The sequence below is a fragment of the Nyctibius grandis genome, chromosome 18, assembly GCF_013368605.1.
Source record: "Nyctibius grandis isolate bNycGra1 chromosome 18, bNycGra1.pri, whole genome shotgun sequence".
Classification (NCBI taxonomy): domain Eukaryota; kingdom Metazoa; phylum Chordata; class Aves; order Nyctibiiformes; family Nyctibiidae; genus Nyctibius; species Nyctibius grandis.
Window position 1 is genome coordinate 971,866 of NC_090675.1, and position 21,335 is coordinate 993,200.

At 58.7% G+C, this 21,335-nt stretch overlaps 2 protein-coding genes across 3 annotated transcripts in view; one reads left to right on the forward strand and one right to left on the reverse strand.

Moving 5' to 3' along the window:
• FAM222B (family with sequence similarity 222 member B) overlaps positions 1-6,444 on the forward strand; it is a 36,921-nt gene extending 30,477 nt beyond the window's left edge. For both annotated transcript variants that reach the window (XM_068415563.1, XM_068415565.1), the window contains one exon: positions 2,467-6,444. In XM_068415563.1, coding sequence (XP_068271664.1) covers positions 2,467-4,052 — 1,586 coding nt within the window. In that variant the 3' untranslated portion in view covers positions 4,053-6,444. The remainder of the gene's footprint in view (positions 1-2,466) is intronic.
• A 5,092-nt stretch (positions 6,445-11,536) lies between these two features.
• TRAF4 (TNF receptor associated factor 4) lies at positions 11,537-17,413 on the reverse strand. Its single transcript, XM_068415746.1, has 7 exons — positions 17,259-17,413; positions 14,522-14,573; positions 14,097-14,201; positions 13,852-14,013; positions 13,179-13,340; positions 12,950-13,105; positions 11,537-12,543 (listed from the first exon to the last, which is right to left on the reverse strand). The coding sequence occupies exons 1-7, from the start codon at positions 17,399-17,401 to the stop codon at positions 11,911-11,913; spliced, it is 1,413 nt and encodes a 470-aa protein (XP_068271847.1). The 5' UTR covers positions 17,402-17,413; the 3' UTR covers positions 11,537-11,910.
• Positions 17,414-21,335: the final 3,922 nt, after the last annotated feature.

Here is a 21,335-nt window from a genome sequence, read left to right on the forward strand (position 1 = left end):
TTTTAAGCAGCACGTTGGGGCACTCAGAAATACGTCACCTTGGTCAGGCCTGCACAGAACGGCTGAGTTAGCCCGTAGTAAAAGGAGCATCATTGGAGCTGTACGCAGAACTGGTGCTGTTTGAGATGGGGGCTGGTTTCAGAAGATCCTGTCCGAGGGATTTCAGAGATGGGTTTGCCATTTGGTAGGATGCCAGACTTGATGTTGGTGCATCACTTCAGTTTGACCAAGGGCTTATTTTCTCTCGTCAGAGGAGGGAGTTCTTCCAGATTCGGGATTGTAGATGTGTTGTAACCCTGTTCAGTCACTGCTGTTCCAGCTGCTTTCTAAAAGCTTCCATCGCAGTTACTGTATGATAGAAAAATAGATGCTTGGGTAAAAGGATATTTAGTGTGTCTGCTCAGTGTTTATATTTACCACCTAATTTGCTGATATGCCTATAGAGATGTAAACCAGGCTGGGAAATTTTGCTGGTAAAGGTGTCTTAAAACATCCACTCAATTTTTCATCTGAATATAAAAGCTTTATATGACAGTGGCTGTAACTGTAACACAAACCACAATATAGACAGGAGTGGGTTCCTTTGTTGTGATGGTTCTTCTCTGATTCCTGGCGAGCTGCAAAGGGTCGTCTCTTGGGAGGAAACAGAACTTAATGGGCACGACAAGGCTGAAAATAAAGGTTAGGAAGCTCATGAAGACCTTGGCTGTTGAGGCAGGGTAGTCCTGGGAAATCCACTTGGAGGCTCTTCTCTCTGTTAGGAGCATAGCAGCTCGCTCAGAAGGACAGATACAAACCACCTGCCTGCAGCGGCAGGTACAGGGGTATGACAGAGCAGATGGTTGGGTTAATAGCAGTTGGACTAAGAGAAAGGGTAGTATGTGCTGGTGTTTGGACAGCACAGAGAGTAAGAGTATAACCAGTGCTGTGGTATGTGCTGGGCTAGAGACACAAGACAGCCTGCTTGCAAAGCTTCTCATTTCACAAAAGATATTTTTAATGTTTCTAGAATTATAGTTTATTTTGGTGTCCATCCTATTTTCCATTTTCTGGCCCTTCCTTTCTGAAAGTGAGTGCTCGTAGAGCAGTACTGCTCTCCCTCGCCTGTGACGGCTGGAAGCTGCAGGATGCAAAGAGAAATGGCTGGTACTCACACTTGAGCTGTATTCAGAAGCCTTTTGACAATTTGCTTAAAAGAATCGGAGGTGCGTTTTCAAGAGGAAGGGCTGTTTGCCTGGGAGCATCGATCTCTCTGCTGGAGTATTAGATTTCCTTGGGTCAGAGGGCCAGATGTGGGTGCTCTTGGGCTCTGGAGGAGCTGGCTGCTGTTTCCCATTCTCTCAGCACAGCAGCAGATGGCGTGGGGATGCTGAAAGTTTTAGCTGAAAGGGTGGGTGTCTTTTTCTAGTAAAGTGTTTGCAAGGTGAGGGGAAAAAAAAAAAAAATCAAACAAAAGCCAAATTGGATTGTCAGAGCTGCAAGCCATTATTTGAAGATTATAAAATCACTTCTAAAGCAGTAGTTCTATAGGAGTTAAGCAGCAGAGCTGTGGTAGGGGAACGGCCCAGCCCTCTCCTTGGAATACGATTATAGCGAGAGGCACAAGCATTTCCCTAGATTTCTGAAGTTCTTCCCAGAAGCACTTGGAGCTTGTGGGCAAGGTAGGTATCTGGTAAATTGGAGTCAGTGAAACCACACCCCAGTCTCCAGAAGTCTGTTGTCTGGGGAGTAGCATGTTTTTAATCTTGTGGGGTATTCACGTAATTTTGCTGTGTGATACGAGGGTGCTGTCCTTAGCACGGTGCCACGTTGAAAATTCAGAAGAAATAATTGCAAGCCATAAAATAATGCACGTGTAGCCTCCTTCCACATGCTGAGCTTGGACTGACGAGGGCTTCTAATGGACAAACAGACACTCAAAGTGCTTTCAGATGTCAGCATCTAGAAAAGAACTCGGCTGTAAAGGGAAGCTTGAGCTGAAGTGCTTTCGATGATTCCCACCTCAGCATTACACGGGTTTAATGTTTAATTCATAGTTTTCTGATTTTGAATTACACGGTAAAGATACTGAGAATGGCTTGAAGAACCATGGGGAGGCAGCCTTAAATTAAGAGAATAGAAACCAGCCCACCACCACAAGCCGTAAGAAATAGTTCGAGCTGGAGACAATGCGATGTTTATAGCGTGTTACCTGGTTTTGTCCCACTATAAACACACTCAGATGAAAACACTGGTTTCATTTTGCTCCCCTAGGCAGGTCTTGCCTTAAGCTGAGCGGGGGGTTGCATTGATCACCAGGTAATCAAGGGAATGAGGTATCTGGTACATGATCCGCTGGTCTGGGAAGATGAAGTTCTTGCCTCTTGATTCCTTGGAGATTTTCTGCCCTTGTTGTGCAACTGTCTTCCCCTGGGGTTGATCCCTTGCTTACCAGAATCGGTATTGACGAATTTCCTTTCTCCGCAGGGGACACTACACAGAAAATGAGATCTGCACAGTATCCTACCCCAGCAGAATTGGATGCTTATGCTAAGAAGGTCGCCAACAATCCCCTGACTATAAAAATTTTTCCAAACAGTGTCAAGGTTCCCCAGAGGAAACACATACGCCGTACTGTGAACGGACTTGATACTTCGGGCCAGAGGTACAGTCCCTACCCGTCTCAGGCCACCACGAAAACAGGCCTCCTGGCGATAGTGAGATCTCCAGCGAAAGGAATTATCAAAGACTTTGACGGGACACGCACGCGTCTGCTGCCGGAAGCGATGATGAACCCCCCCTCCACACCATACGTTGCACCTAGCACTTTAACCCACCCCCAGGCGCTTGCTCGCCAGCAGGCTCTCCAGCATGCACAGACTTTGCCGCACCCCCAGAGCATACCGCAGCCACAGACTTTGCAGCACCCTCAGGGTATACCACAGCCACAAAGCTTACCGCACCCTCAGGGGATACCGCAGCCGCAGACGCTGCCGCACCCTCAGAATATGCCGCAGCCGCAGGGCTTGCAGCATCCTCAGACCATGGCACACCAGACTCTGCAGCACCCCCCCAATCCTTTGCTGCAGCCGGGTTTACATGGAAGCAGAAAGATGCCGGATGCAGATGCGCCGCCGAATGTGACCGTGTCTACCTCAACCATTCCCCTCTCTATGGCTGCCACCCTGCAGCAGAACCAGCCACCGGACCTGAGCAGCATTGTGCACCAGATTAACCAGTTCTGCCAGGCCAGAGCTGGCATTAGCACTACCTCAGTGTGTGAGGGACAGATCGCAAACCCCAGCCCTATAAGTCGCAACCTGCTTATCAATGCAAGTACCAGGGTATCTACTCACAATGTCCCTACACCCATGCCTTCCTGTGTAGTAAACCCTGTAGATCATGCTGCTGCTGCTATCCCTCCTGCCTCTGTTAATGTGCCCATGGTGAATATTAACAGGGTGCCGCCCGCGTACCAAAACGAAATCAAACCGGTCGCGTGGAACCAGCACCAGCTTGCGCATCTGCAGCAAATGTGCGGGGATGCTGCTGGGCCTGCTGGACTCGCAGGGAAGCACCCTCAGAGAGAGATCGCAGGGCAGAGTTTTCCTGGCAAAACTTCAAACTACCCTCAAGAACTGTGCATGGGCCAGTCCTTCAGCTTGAAGCCCCCCATCGAGAAGCCTACGCCTTCTCCACCTGTGAATGGGTTGCAGGGACCCTTGCCATATACCAACGGGCACTATTTCCAGCCCATCTGGAATAACATTCTGCCCACACCCAACAGTGACAGCTCCGGGTCCCAGGACCTCACCATGCCTTTCCACGGGGGACAGCCAGCAGGAGCACCACTCGATTGTGCAGGAGGAACTCATTACAGAGCTGGAGCTGGCCCATCCAGCCAGAATAATGTGATGCAGACCATGGATTACCTGAGCGGGGACTTCCAGCAGTCCTGCTTCAGAGATCAGAGCATGGCCGTGCTGGGAAAAGTCCATCGGCCTCCCATGAACCGAGCACCTGAACCAACTGATAGTCGAAATCTTCATATTCAACACCCAGGGTATAGATAGGCTGCAGTCACTTTTACAGACAAAAAATTAGAGGTTTAGTCTTAATTTTAATTAATAAGCAAGGCATTTTTAACTTGCAAACTTGTGTGATCATTATAGTAACCATTGGAAGAAGACATACTGTATATTTAAAAGCTTTGCTTACACGTTATCTATCTCCTTTATGCATCAAATATTTAACATGCCTTTTGGTTCAAAGAATTCCATTACACTACTTCACGCCACAGCTGTTTCCTCGCCGCAGAACCCCCTTTGTGCAGCTTTTACCTTCTGCTTAGTAGCTACTCGCTGGACTGACGTTGAGTTGCTGCAGGGTTTCGCGGTTGCATCTGTTCGCCAGCTCCGTGAGGAGCGAGGGTAGCGTAGCTGCTGAGATTCCCATCTCCATTTCCTCTGAAGATTAAGAGCAACAGAATTTGTCAGGAAGCAGGGCTTATTTTCAACTCGAAAGCCCATTTCATTAATGCATTAAGCATTGACCATTTGCACTGTCTAGAGGCCTATTTGAGTGAACGAGAAGCCTACGTTTGAGAAGAGCTGGTAGGGGTATGTGTTTAGGCATTAATGTAGGAAGAAGCTTTTCAGCTATTTCTTGCCGAGGCGCCCACAGTTATCATTTAGACTTTGTTCAAAGTCAAAAGTCTCTGGCAGATTTTTCTTACACTTTTTTTTTTTTGCAGGCAGGGTATGGAGGAGGGGGAATGGCGGTTTTGGGATGTAGGCAGCTGCCTTTTTTCTGCATCGTGTTTCCCTTCCCCGCTCCCCTTTCGCCAGCGTAAGAGCTGACTCTGTCTGAACCCCTCGCTGCTAGGAGTCTGGCCGTCCTGCTGTGAAGGGAACCCAGACCCACTGACAACTCCAAAAAGGGTTCAGCCGCTTCTCTGGTAGCTGGAATTCATTTCAGGGCGAGGAGGCGTGAGCAGGGCTCGTCTCCGGTGCAGTGAGCGGGTGCGCGGGGCGGTGAGGCGCGGTCCCGATGGGACGGGAGGCGGTTGGTGTGAAGTGAAGCTCCGCTCACCGACGGTCCCGTGTTCCTCTCCGTCAAAACGCCACAGCAGATCTAACGGAACGATTCTCCTCTCTGGGAATTAGCGAAGCTGTTTCTAACATCCCTTTTTCCCAGGGTCTCGGTGCCTAACTCCTCCTGTTCCTTTCCCGCGTCGCTTCCAGCCGCTAGTCGAGTCGGTGACCGTAGGACACTAACTACTGGGTAACCTCAGCGTCTTGTTCTCCTCAGTGTACCGAAACATCCCTTTCCTTTCTAACAGCCGGATTTGGTGTAAGTAGGAAATTTCTCATCTCTGTTAATGAGACTAATACTTGAACATAATGATCACAATCAAGTTTGGAAATTAAAAAAAATAATAATAATAATAAAAAAAAATGCATTGATTCTTTATATGTACACTGGCTAAAAATATTGCTCTACACTGTAACTTTTAAGTGTAATATTTCTGTATGAATGTCGCCTGGTAGTGTGGGTTTGAGTAGCATTGTGTATGGGTGAACCCACTGGCCTCTGCCATCCACTGGCCTCCCTCACAGCCCTCTGAAAAACAAAGCCTTAAGTATTTGCTCCTTCAACTTTCCTTAACGAGCATGGTTTAAAAATCTTAAGACATCATACAAAATTGAAAAAAAAAAGAAAAAAGAGAAAAAAAAAATAACAAGTTTTGAAGTGACGTCATAGTTGGCTAGAGATTCTTAAAAGTTTTTCGTAAATGGAAAAATTAGAAAACATTCATTTGTATTTTTTTAATTTAGACGTGTAGTCCTGGGCTGTAACAAATATTTAGGTTTCAAAGCTTAGCAGAGTACGTTTTCTGACTCCTTGCGTAAGTTAGTACACTTAATGTCATTATTTAAATTCTTTTAAGTGTACTATAAACCGTTCTTTAGTGGTAACTCTTTAGCAAAGTTAAGCAATTTGACTAAAGACGGATTAAATTATGTGTTGGCTTGTGTTGCCTTATATTTAAAAAGGAAAAATTGCCTGATTGTGTTATGCCAAATGATAGCAACATGAAGTCCTAATTTATTGTTTATAATCGTATTCCTGCAGTCTTTGTGAAAACTGGTAAATATACATCTATGAAAGAACTAAACCCCTGAGGCTTTTCATGCAATACTTTTCTGAACACGTTCTCTTGGAAGCCAAGGTTCGGGTCTGAAGCTGCTTCCCTCACACCCTCCCCGCCGCCGTCCCCGTCCCGCTCCCCACACCGACCCAGGGCTGTGCTATGACTTTAACCTCTCCTGCCGTTAGTCACTGTAAGGTGTTCTGCTACCTGACTACGTACCTTTTTACTAAATAAAACATTGACGTCTCCTCTGTTCAGTAGCCTGCTGCAAACCTCAACCCAGACTGTTATTAAAAGTGAATTTTCTTTTCCTCCTGCTCTTCTCCTGAGAGAGAGAGACTGAGTCGAGTCCCGTGTCGTGGTGTTTGTGGACGTGGTGTGGAGGGCGGGGAGGTGTTTGCGTGAGCGATGGCAGCGCGCGGTGAGGGGTTGGGGGTTGTTCGCAGGGAGAGCCACGACCTCGGAGACTTTGCCCCGGTGCAGCAGGACCGGGAAGCAGAAACACTCCCGAGACTCATCCAGGTGGGACATTGCTTCAAAAACAGGAATCATTGTACTATTAAAATGTACTGAAGTATTTCCTTCTGCTCTAGGAGTGAGCTTTTTCTTTAAACCAACCCTTTTCCCTTCTCCAGCAGCCTGTTGCTGACGGCCTCTCCTTTTCCTCCACCTTCTGTAAAGAGAAACACACACACCGACCTGCCCCCCTGCCAGGTACAACCTTTGAGGGAGAGCACTGAGGACGCTGTGTAGGTGCCCACTGCGGGGACCCAGATGTGGCCCCGTTGCTCACCAAGGTGACGAAGGGAAGAGCAGCTGAGGCAGCAGCCAGAGGCTGGTGGCGCGGTGCGTGGTGGGAGGTGTGCTCCTCTGCAAGCTTTTGGCCACACACCTTTATTTCACGCTCTGCCGGGTGCAGAAATAAGAGTAACCTAAAGGCCAGGGATGCATCTTCCCTCCCGGGCGCTCCCTGGGACCCTGACGCCGATGGCCGCCTGCCTTTGGGGTCCGCACCGCTGCTCCCCTTCCCGTCTGTCCTGGTGGTGGTGGGTCAGTGGGTTCCTGACCTCTGACTCCAGCACAAGGGTTCTGTTCCCCTGATGGATTCTGGGCGCTTGCGGGCGAGGGTTCTGCTCCTTGAGGAAAGAGTCGGGCATTTTCAGGTGTTTTCCTGAACTCTACGCTGCCTTGTCAGCACTGACGTCTCTCCCCTTTGCCCTTCCACACTCATTAACAGAGTATCGTTATTCTGACGGTTTCTGGCAACTCCCTTGCCAGCCGGAGGTGGGCAGCAGGTAGATGCTAGGAGGGACAAACATGAATGGTATAAACCCTTCCACGAGGAAGCTTCCATCTCTGACGTGTCTTGTCTTCTGAGCAGAAGCTTTGAAGCTCTTAAATCACAAGCCCAGTTTGTTACAGCCCAAAGTTAACATTTTATAAAGACGCTTCTGAGTTTTAAGCTTACGGTGTGAGAGATGTCACCGTGGGACTCGGCTGCTCCTGCAGAAACCAAACAGAAATATTCCCAGAGAGAACTGGGAGTTGCTGCTGTATTTCATTAAAGCACAGACTGATTATAAACAACTGCTGCTTGTGTGCTACGGGTATGAACTAGGATTTTTTATTATTATTTTTTGTCTGCAGGAAAAATAAAAAGCAAAAAAAAAAAGAGAGAGACCTGGTCCCTCTGCCCCTTCGGGTGGGTGATACAGTGCGAGTGCGGGAGGCTGGCGTGGCCCTGGGCAGCAGCACGGGGAGCCGGGGGCGGCACGGGGTGGGTGCTTGTCCCAAAGGGAGTTTGGGGAAGGGTCTCGCTGGGTTTCTGGGGTACGAATGGGTCGGGCACAGCCCGGCTGCCCTTGTCCAATGAGAGCGCCAAGAAGGTCTGGGAAAACAGAAGAGAGACGTCTCAGAGCCCGAAAGGTGCTGAAATAATTATTTTTTATAAGGAGGAGGAGTTGAGGTGGTGGTTTAAGTCCTGTCTAGGTGAACGTGGAGAGATTTTTGACGACATCCATGAGGGTTAGGGCTGTCCCATGTCCTAAAGGTCTGCTTTCTCTGGCGGGGAGGGAGACATAGGGCTGCTCCTCAAACTGGACTGGGAAGGTTCCCTGGAAGGCACTGACTGCCCTGCAAAGTGCTGACCCAGGAGTGGGTGTAATAAAATTGGAGTTTTGCTTATTAACATAATACAAAGTTTTACGGGGGATTTGTAACAGAATCATAGAATCGTTTTGATTGGAAAGGACCTTTAAGATCATTGAGTCCAACATTTGTAGACTCTTTCCAGAAGACTGGAGCTGCGAGGGTTTTCTCTCCTTCCCAGTGCTCATACATCTAATGTAGGTGATGGACGGGGCTTTCACCTCTAAGGACACAACAACTCCGACCCCGTCTCCTCTGCACTTGCTGCAAACATCCGAGTGTCAGAATCCCTCTGATGGCAAACTAATACCTTTCGTGCTGTTTCCAGTACGCAGAAAGGTATTTGGTTCCCACATGCTTTTCCAGGAATTCGGGCTAAACCGGGCAGCTTAGCCCAGCTCAGCGTGGCTGGGCAGAGCTCTGCCCACGGGCACCGCCGCGTCCCGGCTCCAGCACCAGAGCAGCCGCTCCGTCCAGCCACCCTTTGACTCGGTGTTGCCAGAGCTCCTTCGGGATCTGGTTTCTTCAAGGAATCCCTTCTGCATAGCTGCTTCAGGACACTTTTACATCATCTTTGCATCTGGTTCAACCTGTTTACCGGAGCGATGCTCTGGTGCGATAATGAGCCAGCGGGGACTTCGGCTGCTGCCACCGCCGAGGGGTTACCCGCAGCCACAGCTAACTAAGCTGAAGGCCTCTGGCAGGTGGCAGAGTAAGATTCAACTTTTCAAAATTTCTCCTTTAGGGCCAAATAGGGTTTTCTTCCCAAGATTTAACTGCTGTGTTTCATCTTTTTTCCGCCTACGCTGAGCTCGCCGTACCCTGGTAGAGGGTGGGAGGACACGAAGGTTGAGTTTGACCCATGGTAGGCAATGCACCGAGATGGTCTCTGCCCAAACCCAGCATCCTCTCATCTCATAACGGCGGCTGTGTGGAGAGGAGCAACTGCTGCAGATGCTGAAAAAAAAAATATCAGAGCTGGAAAAAAGTCCTGCTCAATGGGGGGGTCCCAGGGGGTCCACAGGGGTGGAGGAGCCGAAGGAAAGGGGCCCACTGAAGGCAGCTCCTCAGCTCATGTTGGACACCCTCTAGCAACAGCCACCTTTCGGCTGCTTTTCCAAGGCTCCAACAAGGCCAGATTGCAATAAAATTATTGGAGTATTTAATTAGTTTAAGTTGAAATTTCAAGGCAATTGGGTACAAACTGTTAATTCAGCTGGGCCAGGCCTGAGAGCTGCGCTAAAATGGACGTGGGAAAATCACAAGATTTAAACGGTGCCGCTGTCAAACCTCCTCCTTGCCCCCCCTCAAACCCCTCGGTCCTGGGGGGTTAGACTGCGGAGGGAGAGGAGCCTGGCCAGATTTTTTAATAAAGGATGTGAAGAGCAAATGTGTCTTGTATTTTTTTTTTTTTGTTCCTCCTCCTGATGCAACATTAATGTCTGGTTCAGCCGTCTTGGCTCAGCAGCGTCAATAACCAGCACAAATCGGGGCTCTGGTGGTTTTACCAACAATTCTCCCTGTCTGCATCCCAAGGGTTTGGTGAGGGGTTGAAAGGGTTTGGGGTTGGGCTGGATAAAGGGCATCTCCAAAGTGGTTGGGGGGCCTTAAACCAGCACAGGCCCAGCCCCTGCCATCCAGCCTGGGGGGGGTCCTGTGATTTATGGGGCATTTAGTAACGCTTTCCTCTCTGGGCTTTTAGAATAAATCTTCAAATCATCAAGTTTCCAGGAAGTTTATTTTTAAACTTGATATTTGAGGGTAAATTTAGTAGCAAATCGATTTTTTTTCGCCCTCTTCTCCATGAATATTAAGAGCGTCGCCTCCTGCTTCACAACCCAGGGCTGGCGGGGGATTTGCTTCCCCCTTTTATGCACGTGAAGGTTAAGAGGTGCTCGAAGATCCGGCTGACATTTCCAGCCAGGCACCGGTTGCGACGTGCTAGGGTAACTGGAGCCGGTGTGCGGTGCTGATGGGTGCTGGAGTGTGGGGCTGGGAGCTCCTGGAGAGTGACACCCGACAGCAACTGGCGTGTTTATGATGGGAGAGGGGGAAAAGAAAAAGGAAAAAATAAATTAAAAAAACAAACAAAGAAGTAAGCAAAGCAGAGGGGTGTAGGCGGGGGATGCAGCAGTGCAGGGTCACCATCACACTGGGCTGTCGGTGGTCGCAGGCAGGAGCTTTCACCAGCGGCACCTCGCACAGCAGCTGCAGTGTTTCCTCAGAAATAATCTGTGGATTTGGTGGTGGTTTGTTTTGTTTTCTTTTTTTTTAGGTAACTGGTGTGCAAAAAGAGGCTGCCAATGGCCTGGCTGTAGGAACGGGACAGTTCTATACAGAGAGAGAAAGATATGTGTGTGTGTGTGTGTGTCTCTGTGTGTGTCCGTGTCCGTGTGTGTGTCACCGTCCATGGTGGCCACGGTTCTGCTCGGCCACCCCCGGGGTGAAACCCCGCCAGCCCCATCCCACTGCCAGGAGCGGCCCCACAGCCATGGGGTGCTGGAGCCCCTGAGCCAAGCACGGCACCGAGCACGGGGCGGGGGGGGCGCTGGTTCTGGGCAGCAGGGTGGGCTGGCACCAGTATGGGCTGGCACTGGGCACCAGTGCAGGCTGGCAATGGGCACCAGAATGGGCTGGCACTGGGTACCAGGAAAGGCTGATGCTGGCCACCAGTATGGGCTGGCACTGGGCACCAGTACGGGCTGACACTGGGCACTGGTGTGGGCAGGAGGCTTGCCCCATTCCCCAGGGCCAGCGGGTGGCCACAGGGCCCTGTGGTGCCACCCCAGCCCAGGGGACATGCCAGGACCCCGGGCAGTGCAGGCCACCCCCCCCTGCTGGGCTGGGGACCACCCCGTGGCCGTTCCCAGGGGACAAGGGACAAGGCCACCCCAGCAGGGCCCAGCAGCGCTGCCCCCCCCAGCCCGGCTGCCAACAAGGGGCCAGCGGGGCAGGGGGACAACAGCACCCCAGGGCTGGTGACACCCCCTCACCCCAGCACATCCCCGCTGCCGGCGATCACCGAATTCACCGGGGCCGCCTGAGCCCGTCGGCTGCCGGATGGGGGTCAGGGATCCCCCCCCGCCCCACCGTGCCCCCCAGCCCAGCCCCGGCTCTCCCTGTCCCCAGTGCCCCCATGCCCACAGGTGCTGGGGTCAGGGGTCCCCCATGCCACCCCCTGGCCGGGCAGAGGGAGGGGGTGCAGGCGGCCCTAATAAATACAAGAAAAGTTTATTGAAAATAAAAAGAGGCGGGGAGGGGGCAGCGGGCCCCGGCCCGGGGTAATAAATAACAACCACCCGTGCTCCCGGGGGGCACCAGCTTACAAAATATGGCTCTGGGTAGCGGGGTCCCCGTGGGGTCCCCAAGGAGGCTGGCAGGGGCTGCCTGGCACCCCAGTGAGGGGCTTGGGGGGGGGGCCCAGCCCCCCCGGTACCCCCAGGCACCTGAGAAGGGGCTGCAGTGGGGTCCCAGCCCCAGGAGGGACATGGGACATCCCCTGCCTACCTGAGAGCCACCGGCTGTGGCCACAGCGGCGTCCCCAAGCCGGGGGCAGCGGCTGGGGGCAGGGGCTCAGCACCACCCGGGACACCCCTCATATGTCCTGTCCCCCCCCAGGGCCCTGGGGCTCAGGCCAGGATCTTCTGGGGGATCTCCACGGAGGCTTTGATGAAGATGGCGTTGTCCCGCACGTAGTTCCGCTTCTTGATGTCCTCGTGGGAGATGAACTTGGGGTAGCCGAAGCCCAGGGTGCTCTCGTCCAGGGAGCTGCGCGAGGCTCCTGGCTTCTGGAAGTTTTTCCAGTTGGGATCGGGATGGAAGGTCTCGGTGATGTGCTGGGGCTTGGAGAGCGAAGGGTCGCTCTGGTCCAGCAAGGAGAAGGTGACGCGGTAGGAGAAGGGCCACTCCAGCAGGTTGTCGTACTCGCCCGGCAGCACGCGGATGTAGACGGAGAGGTGGCTGCTCTCGCCGCTCCCGTTGCCGTTGAGGAAAGCCGAGACCTGGAGCTTGTAGCCGTACTTGTGGGTGTAGAACGGGGGGCTGAAGAACTCGTAGTTGCTGCGGGCTTTGGCCTCCTGCAGCTTGCGGGCGTAGTCAGCGATCTTCCAGATGAGGGTCCCGTCGCTGCTCACCGACAGCTCCTCCACGTCCCGCCGCAGCTCCAGGATCTCCTGCCGCTGCCGGCTCACCAGGGCGCACACCATGCCCAGGTGCGCCTTGGTGCTCTCCTCCAGGTGCCGGCCCATGGCCAGCTTGGGACACTGCGGGGACAGCGTCAGCGTGGGGGTGAGGGGGGCATGGGACAGCGTGGGGACACGGGCTGGGACAGGACGGGAGGATGCTGTGGGGATGTCGTTGGGGTGTGGGGGTGCTGGAGGAGGATGGCGCAGGGATGCGGTGGGGACACAGGGACACCTGGTTGGGATGGCATGGGGACACCAGGGAGGCAAAGTGACACGGGGTGAGGCAGGACAAGGATGGGGACACCATGGAGCTACGGGGATGGGACAGAGAAGAACAGGGACACCACAGGGGATGGGACAGATGTCAGGGCAGGAGAGGTGTGGGGATGCTGTGGGGCAGAGGCACATCGTGGTGGGGATGGCACGAGGATGCCAGGGCGGGATGGGCACGGGGACGCTGGCACGGGGCTGGGGACACACTCACGCGGTGCTTGCAGCCAGCGTCCTTGAAGGGGCACAGCAGCATGGCAGTGTTGCAGCTCTCCTTGAGGTGGGTGGGCACGTCCTCCCGCGCGATGCTGGCCGTCCCGCACTGGTTGGGGCAGGGCACGGGGTACCGGGGACACTGGTACTGGTGGTTCTGGGGATGGAGAGTGGCCATCAGCCGGGGCCAGGAGCCGGCGGGGCGAGGGACCTCGTGGGCCCCGTCTCACCTGGATGGTGTCGAAGACGAACTCCTTGGCGCAGTAGGTGCAGGGCTGGGTGCGCTTGGGGCACTCGGCCAGGGCGTGCTGGGACAGCAGGCGCCGCATCATGCGGGCCCCGCACTTGTTCTCGCAGTACACGCTCTCCTGGGGACACGTGCCCTGGTGGCCCTGGAGATGGCAGCAGCAGCATCACCCTCCGGCTGCCCTCACCAGCCAGCCCGGCCAAGGGATGGGGCCATGTGGTGCCCCACCATAGCCAGGTTGTGCCTCCATGGTGCCCTGTCCCCTCATCTGGGTCCCCCATGGCCACACTGCACCCCACATTGCACCCCCAAACCTGGCTACACCCCCATGGTGTCCCCCACCCAGGCTCTGTCCCCACGGCCAGGCTGTGTCCCTCCATGGTGTCCCCCATCCAGGCTCTGTCCCCAGGGCCAGGCCATGTCCCCAGTGGTGTCCCCCACCCAGGCTGTGTCCCCACAGCCAGGCTGTGTCCCCCATGGTGCCCTGCAGCCCACCCAGGTCCCCACACTGCACCTCACAACCAGTCTACACCCTCAGATACCCCCAGCCACGCCATGCCCCGCCACGACACCCCTGCCAGCTGTGTCCCACCCGCAGTGTCCCCACCATGGCCATGTGCCCTGGCACAGTGACCCCCCCCGCTCCCCTTGCCCACCTCGAAGGCCTCCCCGGTGAAGTCCCCGGCGCAGAACTCGCACTTGACCCGGCGCTTGGGGCAGCCGTGCTGGATGTGCTCGGGCAGGTCGCGGCGGCTCAGCTTGGCACTGCACCGGTTGGGGCAGGGGATGACGTTGAAGCCGCAGGTGCCGAGATGGGCCTGGGAGAGGGGGGCGCACAGGGATGGTAAGGGGGGGGACTGTGGGGTGCAGCTTTGGCCCCCCCAATCCTGCCGGACCCTACCTGGAGGTGCTTGATGAGCCCGCTCCAGCGGCAGCCCTCCTCGCTGTGGATGCAGCGGATGGGCAGGCTCAGCACCTGCGCCTCCAGCTCCGGGTCGGGGTAGATCTGGGGAGGCATCAGCACCCTGTGCCAGGCTGCGGGGGGCACACGGACCCCCCGCCCGGCCTGGCCGGCAGCCGCAGGCACGCTGCCCGGGGCCGGATCCCCCTCGCCGGCACACGAACAAGCGCCCTTTGTCGGGAGCGGGTTTCCGTTCCCGTCCCCGCGGCACAAAGGGCCCTTGCTTCCGCACAGGCGGCTGTGCCAGGCTGGCACGGCTGTGCCAGGCGGGTGCGCGGAGCCTGGGGACAGCCCCTTGGCAGGGACACGGGTGACAGGGATGTATGCCCCCCCCCCCCAAGCTGGGTACCATGTGCCAGGCTCACCTTGGCGTAGTCCAGCGGCAGCTGATCCTCGGGGCACTTGAAGACGCCTTCGCTGCAAGACAGAGAGGGGTCAGGGTCACTCGGGGCTGGGGAACAATGTGTCACCGGTGACACAGCCACAATGTCCCACAGGGTCCCCACCATCCCACCCCAGGACATCGTCACTGCCCCTCCACCGCTGACCGCTCGCCCCGTGCCAAATCCAGCCGGGGCCCTCGGGGAGCCGCAGCTCTAATCCCGCTCCATCTGTCTGAGCTGGAAAATGCCCCCGCCAGACACCCCCCGGGCAGCCCCCCCTCAGCCGGGCACGGCCCCGGGGGCCTGGGCCAGCCGCCACGAGCGTGGCACCATCTGGAGCCCCCGCAGCCCCCTCGCCCACCCCGTCCCCCCGGGATTAAGGCAGGGGGTGCCGGCAGCCGGCCAGGAGCGGTGCCGGCGGGGGCCAAGGGCACGCGCAGCACCAGGTGCTGGGTCCCAGGGGAGGTGGGGGGGGCAACAGCTGGGCGCCAGATGTGCAGCCCGGATGTACGGCCCCGGGGCTCCTGCTCTGCAGGAAATGGCCTCGTCAGCCACTGTGGTGAGCTGGGACGAAGGGGGGACAGGGGACAGGCAACCGCCCTGAGGGGTGCCCATCCCACGGGGTGCTCCTCCTGAGAGCTGTCCCAGAGGTGGGAATGGGCCCGCTCAGCCCAGACCTGCAGAGGGGCAGTGATGGGGACGGAGCCGAACAGGCAACCTGGTCTGTGACACGGCTGGCCAGGAGCCACCGTCACCCCCGGCCCCAACGTGCAGTGCCCGGGGACAGAGGACGGTGGCACCCACATGCCATCCCCGATGGGCACTGGGGTGGGAGGCCGTGGGTGCTGTGCACAGGGACACACAGTAGGGTCACACAGGGACCCCCCCGGGGCTCTGGTGTCCCCAAGGTGGCACGAGGTCGCCCTGCCCACAGGCAGCCCCTGCACGTCTAATCACCGCGCGCCCTTGGCAGGCGCCGGCGCGGCCTCGACCGGGGCTGCCAAGCAGACGCGAGACGGTGCGACGGAGCCAGCAGTGCCGCCTGGCACGTGCTGGCCTGGGATGCTCGGGCACGGCGTGGTGACGTCCCCTGTGGCCACCATCCCTGTGCTGGGGGGGACCAAGCGACCCCCAGGAAAACCAGCCCAGCGCTGCGGGGTGTCACCCCTGCGGGCCACGGCCACGTTCAGCCCTGCCACGTGCCCGCTCTGTTTGCAGCGGGTGTTTCCGTGGGAGTCACCAGGCACCCGCCGAGATAAGCTGCTCCCGGCTGGGGCTGGGCACCCAGCCCTTTGCGGGGAGCCCGGGGCTGGCATCGCCCCACGGCTGGCATCACCCCATGGCTGGCATCGCCCTGCCACTTTTCTGGGGGCAGCCGGCCCCGCCTGCGCCCCGTGCACAGTGTCGGGGTGCCGGTGCTGGCACGGTGACCCAAAGCCAGCGCGTAATCCCCGACAAAGCCTCCCCATTCCTCACGCTCGGCCGGGCAGGGAATGTGCTGAGGCAGCGCCGGGGGGACCGTCCTTGCCTCTGACCTTCGCGGCGTGCCGGGGCGCGGCGAGGTGACGGGGTGGGGGAGCCCCAGCACCCCCCGACACCCACCCCGGCCCCGCGGCGGGGTTGGGCGGCTCAGCCCGTGCGATCCCCAAACCTGATCCGGTGCAAACGGGGGGTCTTGGTGCGGGGGACCCCGGTGCCCGAGGTGCCCGCGGGGCGGGTGCGGGAGCGGGGCGGAGGCGCTGCCGGGCCCCGGGGAACGCCCGGTTTCGCAGAAACTGGCCCGCAGCCGCCGTGCCCGCGGGCCCCCGGCCCGGGCAAAGGTCCCCTCGGCGGGGCGCGGCGCGGCCGGGGGCGGCGGCGGAACCCGGGGCCCGGGGGGACGCTTCGCTCCGCCGCACGCCCGGCCCCGGGGGGCACCGACACCCCCTCGCCGGGCTGCTGTGGGACCCTCCCGGCCCCGCACCGGGCAGCACCGGCCCCGTCGGCTGCCGGTACCTGGGCCGGGGCTGCCAAACCGCGGCGGGGGGCGGGGGTGGGAAGGGACCCCGTCCCCTCGCTGCCAGCGAGCACACTCGGCCGGGTCGCGGTCACCCGTGGGCACCGGGGGGTAGCCGGACCCCCCAGCCCCGGGTCGCTTCCTCCGGCGGGGCAGGAAGGGGTTAAACACAAATCTTGCAAGCGCTCGAAACTCGCCGCTCCGGCCTTACCCGGCCCTCCTCTTCCTCCTCCTCCTCACCGAGAGGGGCCACGGGCCGCTGCACCCCGCGGGGCGGCTGTCACGGGCTGGGCGCGCCCCGCAAAACCCCCTCCCCGTCCCGGGGCACCCCGGAGCCCCCCGCACCGCTCCCCGGGGCACCCCGGAGCCCCCCGGTACCGGGAGCACCCCGGAGCCCCCCGCACCCCTCCCCGGGGCACCGCGGAACCCCCCGCACCGGGAGCACCCCGGAGCCCCCCGCACCCCTCCCCGGAGCACACCGGAGCCTCCCACACCGCTCCCCGGGGCATCCCGGAGCCCCCCGCACCCCTCCCCGGGGCACCCCGGCGTACAGGGCGGCCCCGCACCCGGCAGCGGTGCCGGCGAGGGGGCGGGGGGGAAGCACCCGCTGCCCCCCGGGGTGCGGAGCCCCAGATCGGGGGGATGCCCGAGGTGCTCCCCGGGGGAAGGGGTGCGCGGCGTGACGTCACGTCGGGGCGGCCGTGACGTCACGTCGGGGCTCACCTGAGGAACTCCTGCAGGCAGGTGTCGCAGAAGCGGTGGCCGCAGGTGGAGACGCGCACGGGCTCCCGCATGGGCTTCCCGCACAGCGGGCACAGCACCCGCCGCCGCGGCCGCTCCAGCAGCTTGTAGTCGTAGCCCGGCATCCCGCAGCCCCGCTCGCCACCTCCGCGCCCCGCTCGCCTCCTCCGCGCTCCGCGCCCGGCTCCGCCCGGGGGCCGGACGGGGCGGTGGAACCGGCCTGACACCGCCCAGCGCCCCGGGGCCGGGCACCGGCACCGCCTCCCGGCAGGGCTCCGCCTCCCCCCGCCCCGCCGCCGCCGCCGCACGGGGGGCTGGGGCGGCCCCGACGCCGCGGGGGCTCGGGGAGCAGCGCCCCGGGCACGGCCCCTCGGGGGGCTGGGACCCACCGCACCGGGACAGCCACCGCGGGGGTCTGGGCACGATCACATCACACACGGCCACCCCAGGGGGTTTGGGGACCATCACAGCACACACGGCCACCCCAGGGGGTTTGGGGACCACCACATCACACACGGCCACCCCAGGGGGTTTGGGGACCATCACATCACACACGGCCACCCCAGGGGGTTTGGGGACCATCACATCACAGACGGTCACCCCGAGGGGTTTGGGGACCATCACATCACACACGGCCACCCCGGGGGGTTATGCACAACCTGCAGAGCCCCCCTCGCCCAGCCACAGCCTCCCCCAGCGCAGGGCTGGGCTCTGGCTCCGGGGTGGGGGCACACACCGTGCTGTCCTCCCCGCCCCGTGTCCCCTCCCTGGCAGCGCTGGCTCAGTGCAGGGTGTCCCGGGGGTACCACGCTCCTGCACACAGCCCGGACCCGCGTCTGTGCCCCTGAGCGAGGCCTGGGGGGACGGCTCCCATGGCCCCACGTCCCAGCCACCGCCCGTGGCAGGCTCTGAGCTGGGCAGCAGCGGAGCAGGACATGGAGGGGCTGCCCTGAGCCCCCCCCAAGCCGGAGGCACGGGGGAACTGTGCACTCCCATGGCTTCATCTTGCTCGGAGCTCGTGCCCCAGGCTGCAGCCTACAGCAGCCCTCCGGCCCGTGGTTTCTAACCTCCTATCAAGGGCCTGGAGGAGGGAGAATAAAAGAAAAAACCCATCTGGCTCCAGCCCCTACATCACTCTCTCAGAAACCGGAGCAGCATATGGGATTATTTGCCCCTTTCCCTAGAGATGGAGACGAGCAGATGACAGGCTGCGAGCATGTGTCAGTCCCACCGCCGCGCGCTCCAGCCCGCTCCCCATTCAGGGCCGCAGTTGCTCCAGACCCAAATGTTCGCAGTTTTCAATTAGCAAATGGCAGAGGAGAGGGATTCCTGGGGGACACGCTCAGCAAGTCAAGCTCTATCACTTGTCACTCAAGGAGCTCACATTACCCTTCTCCCCGAGAGGCTCTGCTTAAAATAAAATCCTCCAGCAGCCCCGGAGGGGGTGGGAAAGGCAGGCAGCCTGCCCGTTCTCGCTGTCAGAGCCACCAAGAAGGGGCCGGGTGGCTGATTTCTGGGGTTACCCTGAGGGATAACAGGTTACCCTGCCACGGCCTGAGCTGCAACAGGCTGTAGCTCCCGACACCCAGACAGCAGGGGAGCTTGTACAGGCGTACACCGAGCATTAACAGCCACCACGGGGGCTTTTCCGAGGGACGTGACTAGCTGGCAGCCTGCTCGGCAGCGGAGAGCAGCGAGGTAAACTTTAACCAGCTCCCAGAGAGCCTGGAAACCCAATGCGGGAAAAAAAATGACAGTGGGCGACCATAGAGAGAGCAGCGGGGTGCGCTGGGCACCTCTGAGCATCACAGGGGTTGCTCCTGGGCGGGTTTGCCCAGAGCTGTGGTCCCCCCAGGGCAGGATCTGCGTCCGTCTGGTTCTACCACCAAGTCCCAGCACACCCCAGAGCCAGGCTCGCCTCCCAACGAGAGAGTGGCACTACCCCAGACACCCGCCCCAACACGCTGTGACCTGGCCCTGTCTAAAAACCATCCCTGGACACCGCTACGGGACCGGGTTGGAGCCAAAAGGCTGGGCCCTTGGCCCCGTGTGTCAGCACCCCGCGGGGCGATGGGACCCCCCCAGGCGTAGGACACACCGCTCCTGCGAGCTTAGAAAGCCCGCACCTCGGATGACAGGCGTGAAACAGAGCCCAGTTCTATCACTATTTACTGCTTCTCTTTGATGTTTTAAAGATTTTTCTTTCCTAACCTCACTAAAGAGCATCTCGGCTAATTAGCCAGGAGCTGACAAAGCCATCAGAAGGTGCTGGCTGTGCCGGCAGGACGGCTGGGAGGTGTCAGACCCTGCAAACAAAGATCCCCTCCTTCTCCCCCTCTCCCTAACGAACGCCCTCCCCGCACTCAACATCAGAGCCAGGCGTTTGCCTCGCACAAAGGCGACACTCAACCTCCGTGCAGGGTAGTTCCCTTTGTGGAGGCGATATGTTCGCTGTCCCCCATGACGGGCCAGGCCTTGAACCCATCTGGGCTCCGGGAGGCCTCCTGCCTTCTGCCCCCCGCCTCTCCCTGCCCTGCACCCCTGCTCCATCCCTCTGTGTTTAACTTAAACTGGAGGGAGAGAAAAACAATGCTCTGGCTTCTAAAGAAGTGAAGGTGGAGTGTTTCTCCCCGGAGAAAGGAGCGGGGAGAGCCTGCTCCCTGCTTTTGGGGACTTCTGGTGGGAAGGGGGACACGACCACGACAGAGGTGCCAGAACCAAATCAAATCAGCTGTGGGACCAGCAGGCGCTTTGGGCTGTTTCCTGCTGACAGCGCTGGCCCCAGGCCCACAGGACCTTATCGAGCATGGAAACGGGGACAATGACCAGAGGGATGCACAAGATGGGACCAGGCAGCCTCATCCCCACATCACCCCCCTCCTGGCCCTGCTCCTTAGCAGGAAGAGCCACCGGGACGCAGCTGATCCACCACCAGCTCCGCAGGACACGGGAACACAACAAGGACAAAGGCAGCAGCCCCGAGACCTGCCGTTTTCACCGGGAGCTTCTGCAGGGAAACAAAGCAGCAGACGTGAGGAATGCAACTGCCCTATTTGCCCGGGCTGCTCTCTGCCTCCGGCAGCGCCGACATGCTTCGGCTTGTCGTTTCAAGAGCTATTGTTGCTCGGGGCTGGGGGCCTCTTTGTTTCCTTTACCCTTTCGCCAGGCTTGGTCACAGCCCGGTATTAAATTATTCAAATCATCTCGCCGGGCTTCACAGCTGAACTCCTGCACGGAGCGCGCAGGCTGCGAAATCCCGAGGGCTCCAGCCCTTGCCGCCAGCCCCCGGCCCAGCACAAAGCACACTGGTCCATACTGGTTCGCCCCACCTGGAGCAAAGGGTCCTGATATTCAAGCCGGTGACACCTCCAGCCCCAGCACTGCCGTGCAAAGGCATCATTAAGCCATAAAACAACCAGTGGGAACAGGGGGGGCTGCTGGGGGCTCACCCCTGGATTTGGCAGCCCAGCTGGAGCAGGGAGAGCCCAGCGCTCTGGGCTGCCCATCCCCGGGAGCGGTGGCATTTTGGTGCCACCATTGCCAAGGTAAAGGGTGGCAAAGCCCTCTGTCCTGCCTGCCTGCTGTCCCAGCCAGCCCGCAGCCCGGGCCAGGCTGCAGCAGGAACACCAGCCCCTTCTTATGGGATGTTTTCAGGTGGTGTGGGGCGAGGGGAGCCCCGAGAGCTGAGCACAACACCGCCGAGAGAAATCAGTTGCTGTAGGAGCTGGTGCTGCCACCAGCTCAGCGCAGGGAGGAGAGGCAGCGGCCCAGAGGGGCTTCAAGGCAATTCTCACCCAGCCCTGCAATTACCCTGGTGCCCAGGTTGGTCGGGGAGCAGAGAACACCTTCCCCTCTGCCGGCACCGGGCTGCAGGAGCCGGCCCCGTAACCTGCGGCACAAGGTGAGTGCCAAGGGACTGGCAGAGACTTTGAATTCAAGTCAGCTTCCTGGGCTAGCAGGGTGTAACCGCCTGAAAAGAGAGCTCCACACCAAACACAAACGGCAGGGAAAAACCCCTGCACCCACCCTGCCAGGAGCCAAACAGGGAGGCCGTGTCTG

Bases quoted from the DNA above. Each gene is read 5' to 3' on its own strand.
- TRAF4 (XM_068415746.1), bottom strand. From the start codon at position 17,401: ATGCCGGGCTACGACTACAAGCTGCTGGAGCGGCCGCGGCGGCGGGTG. The intron at 14,574-17,258 runs GTGAGCCCCGAC...TCTGTCTTGCAG, and splicing joins TGCCTGCAGGAGTTCCTCAG to CGAAGGCGTCTTCAAGTGCC. The intron at 12,544-12,949 runs GTGAGTGTGTCC...CTGTCCCCGCAG, and splicing joins ACGCTGGCTGCAAGCACCGC to TGTCCCAAGCTGGCCATGGG.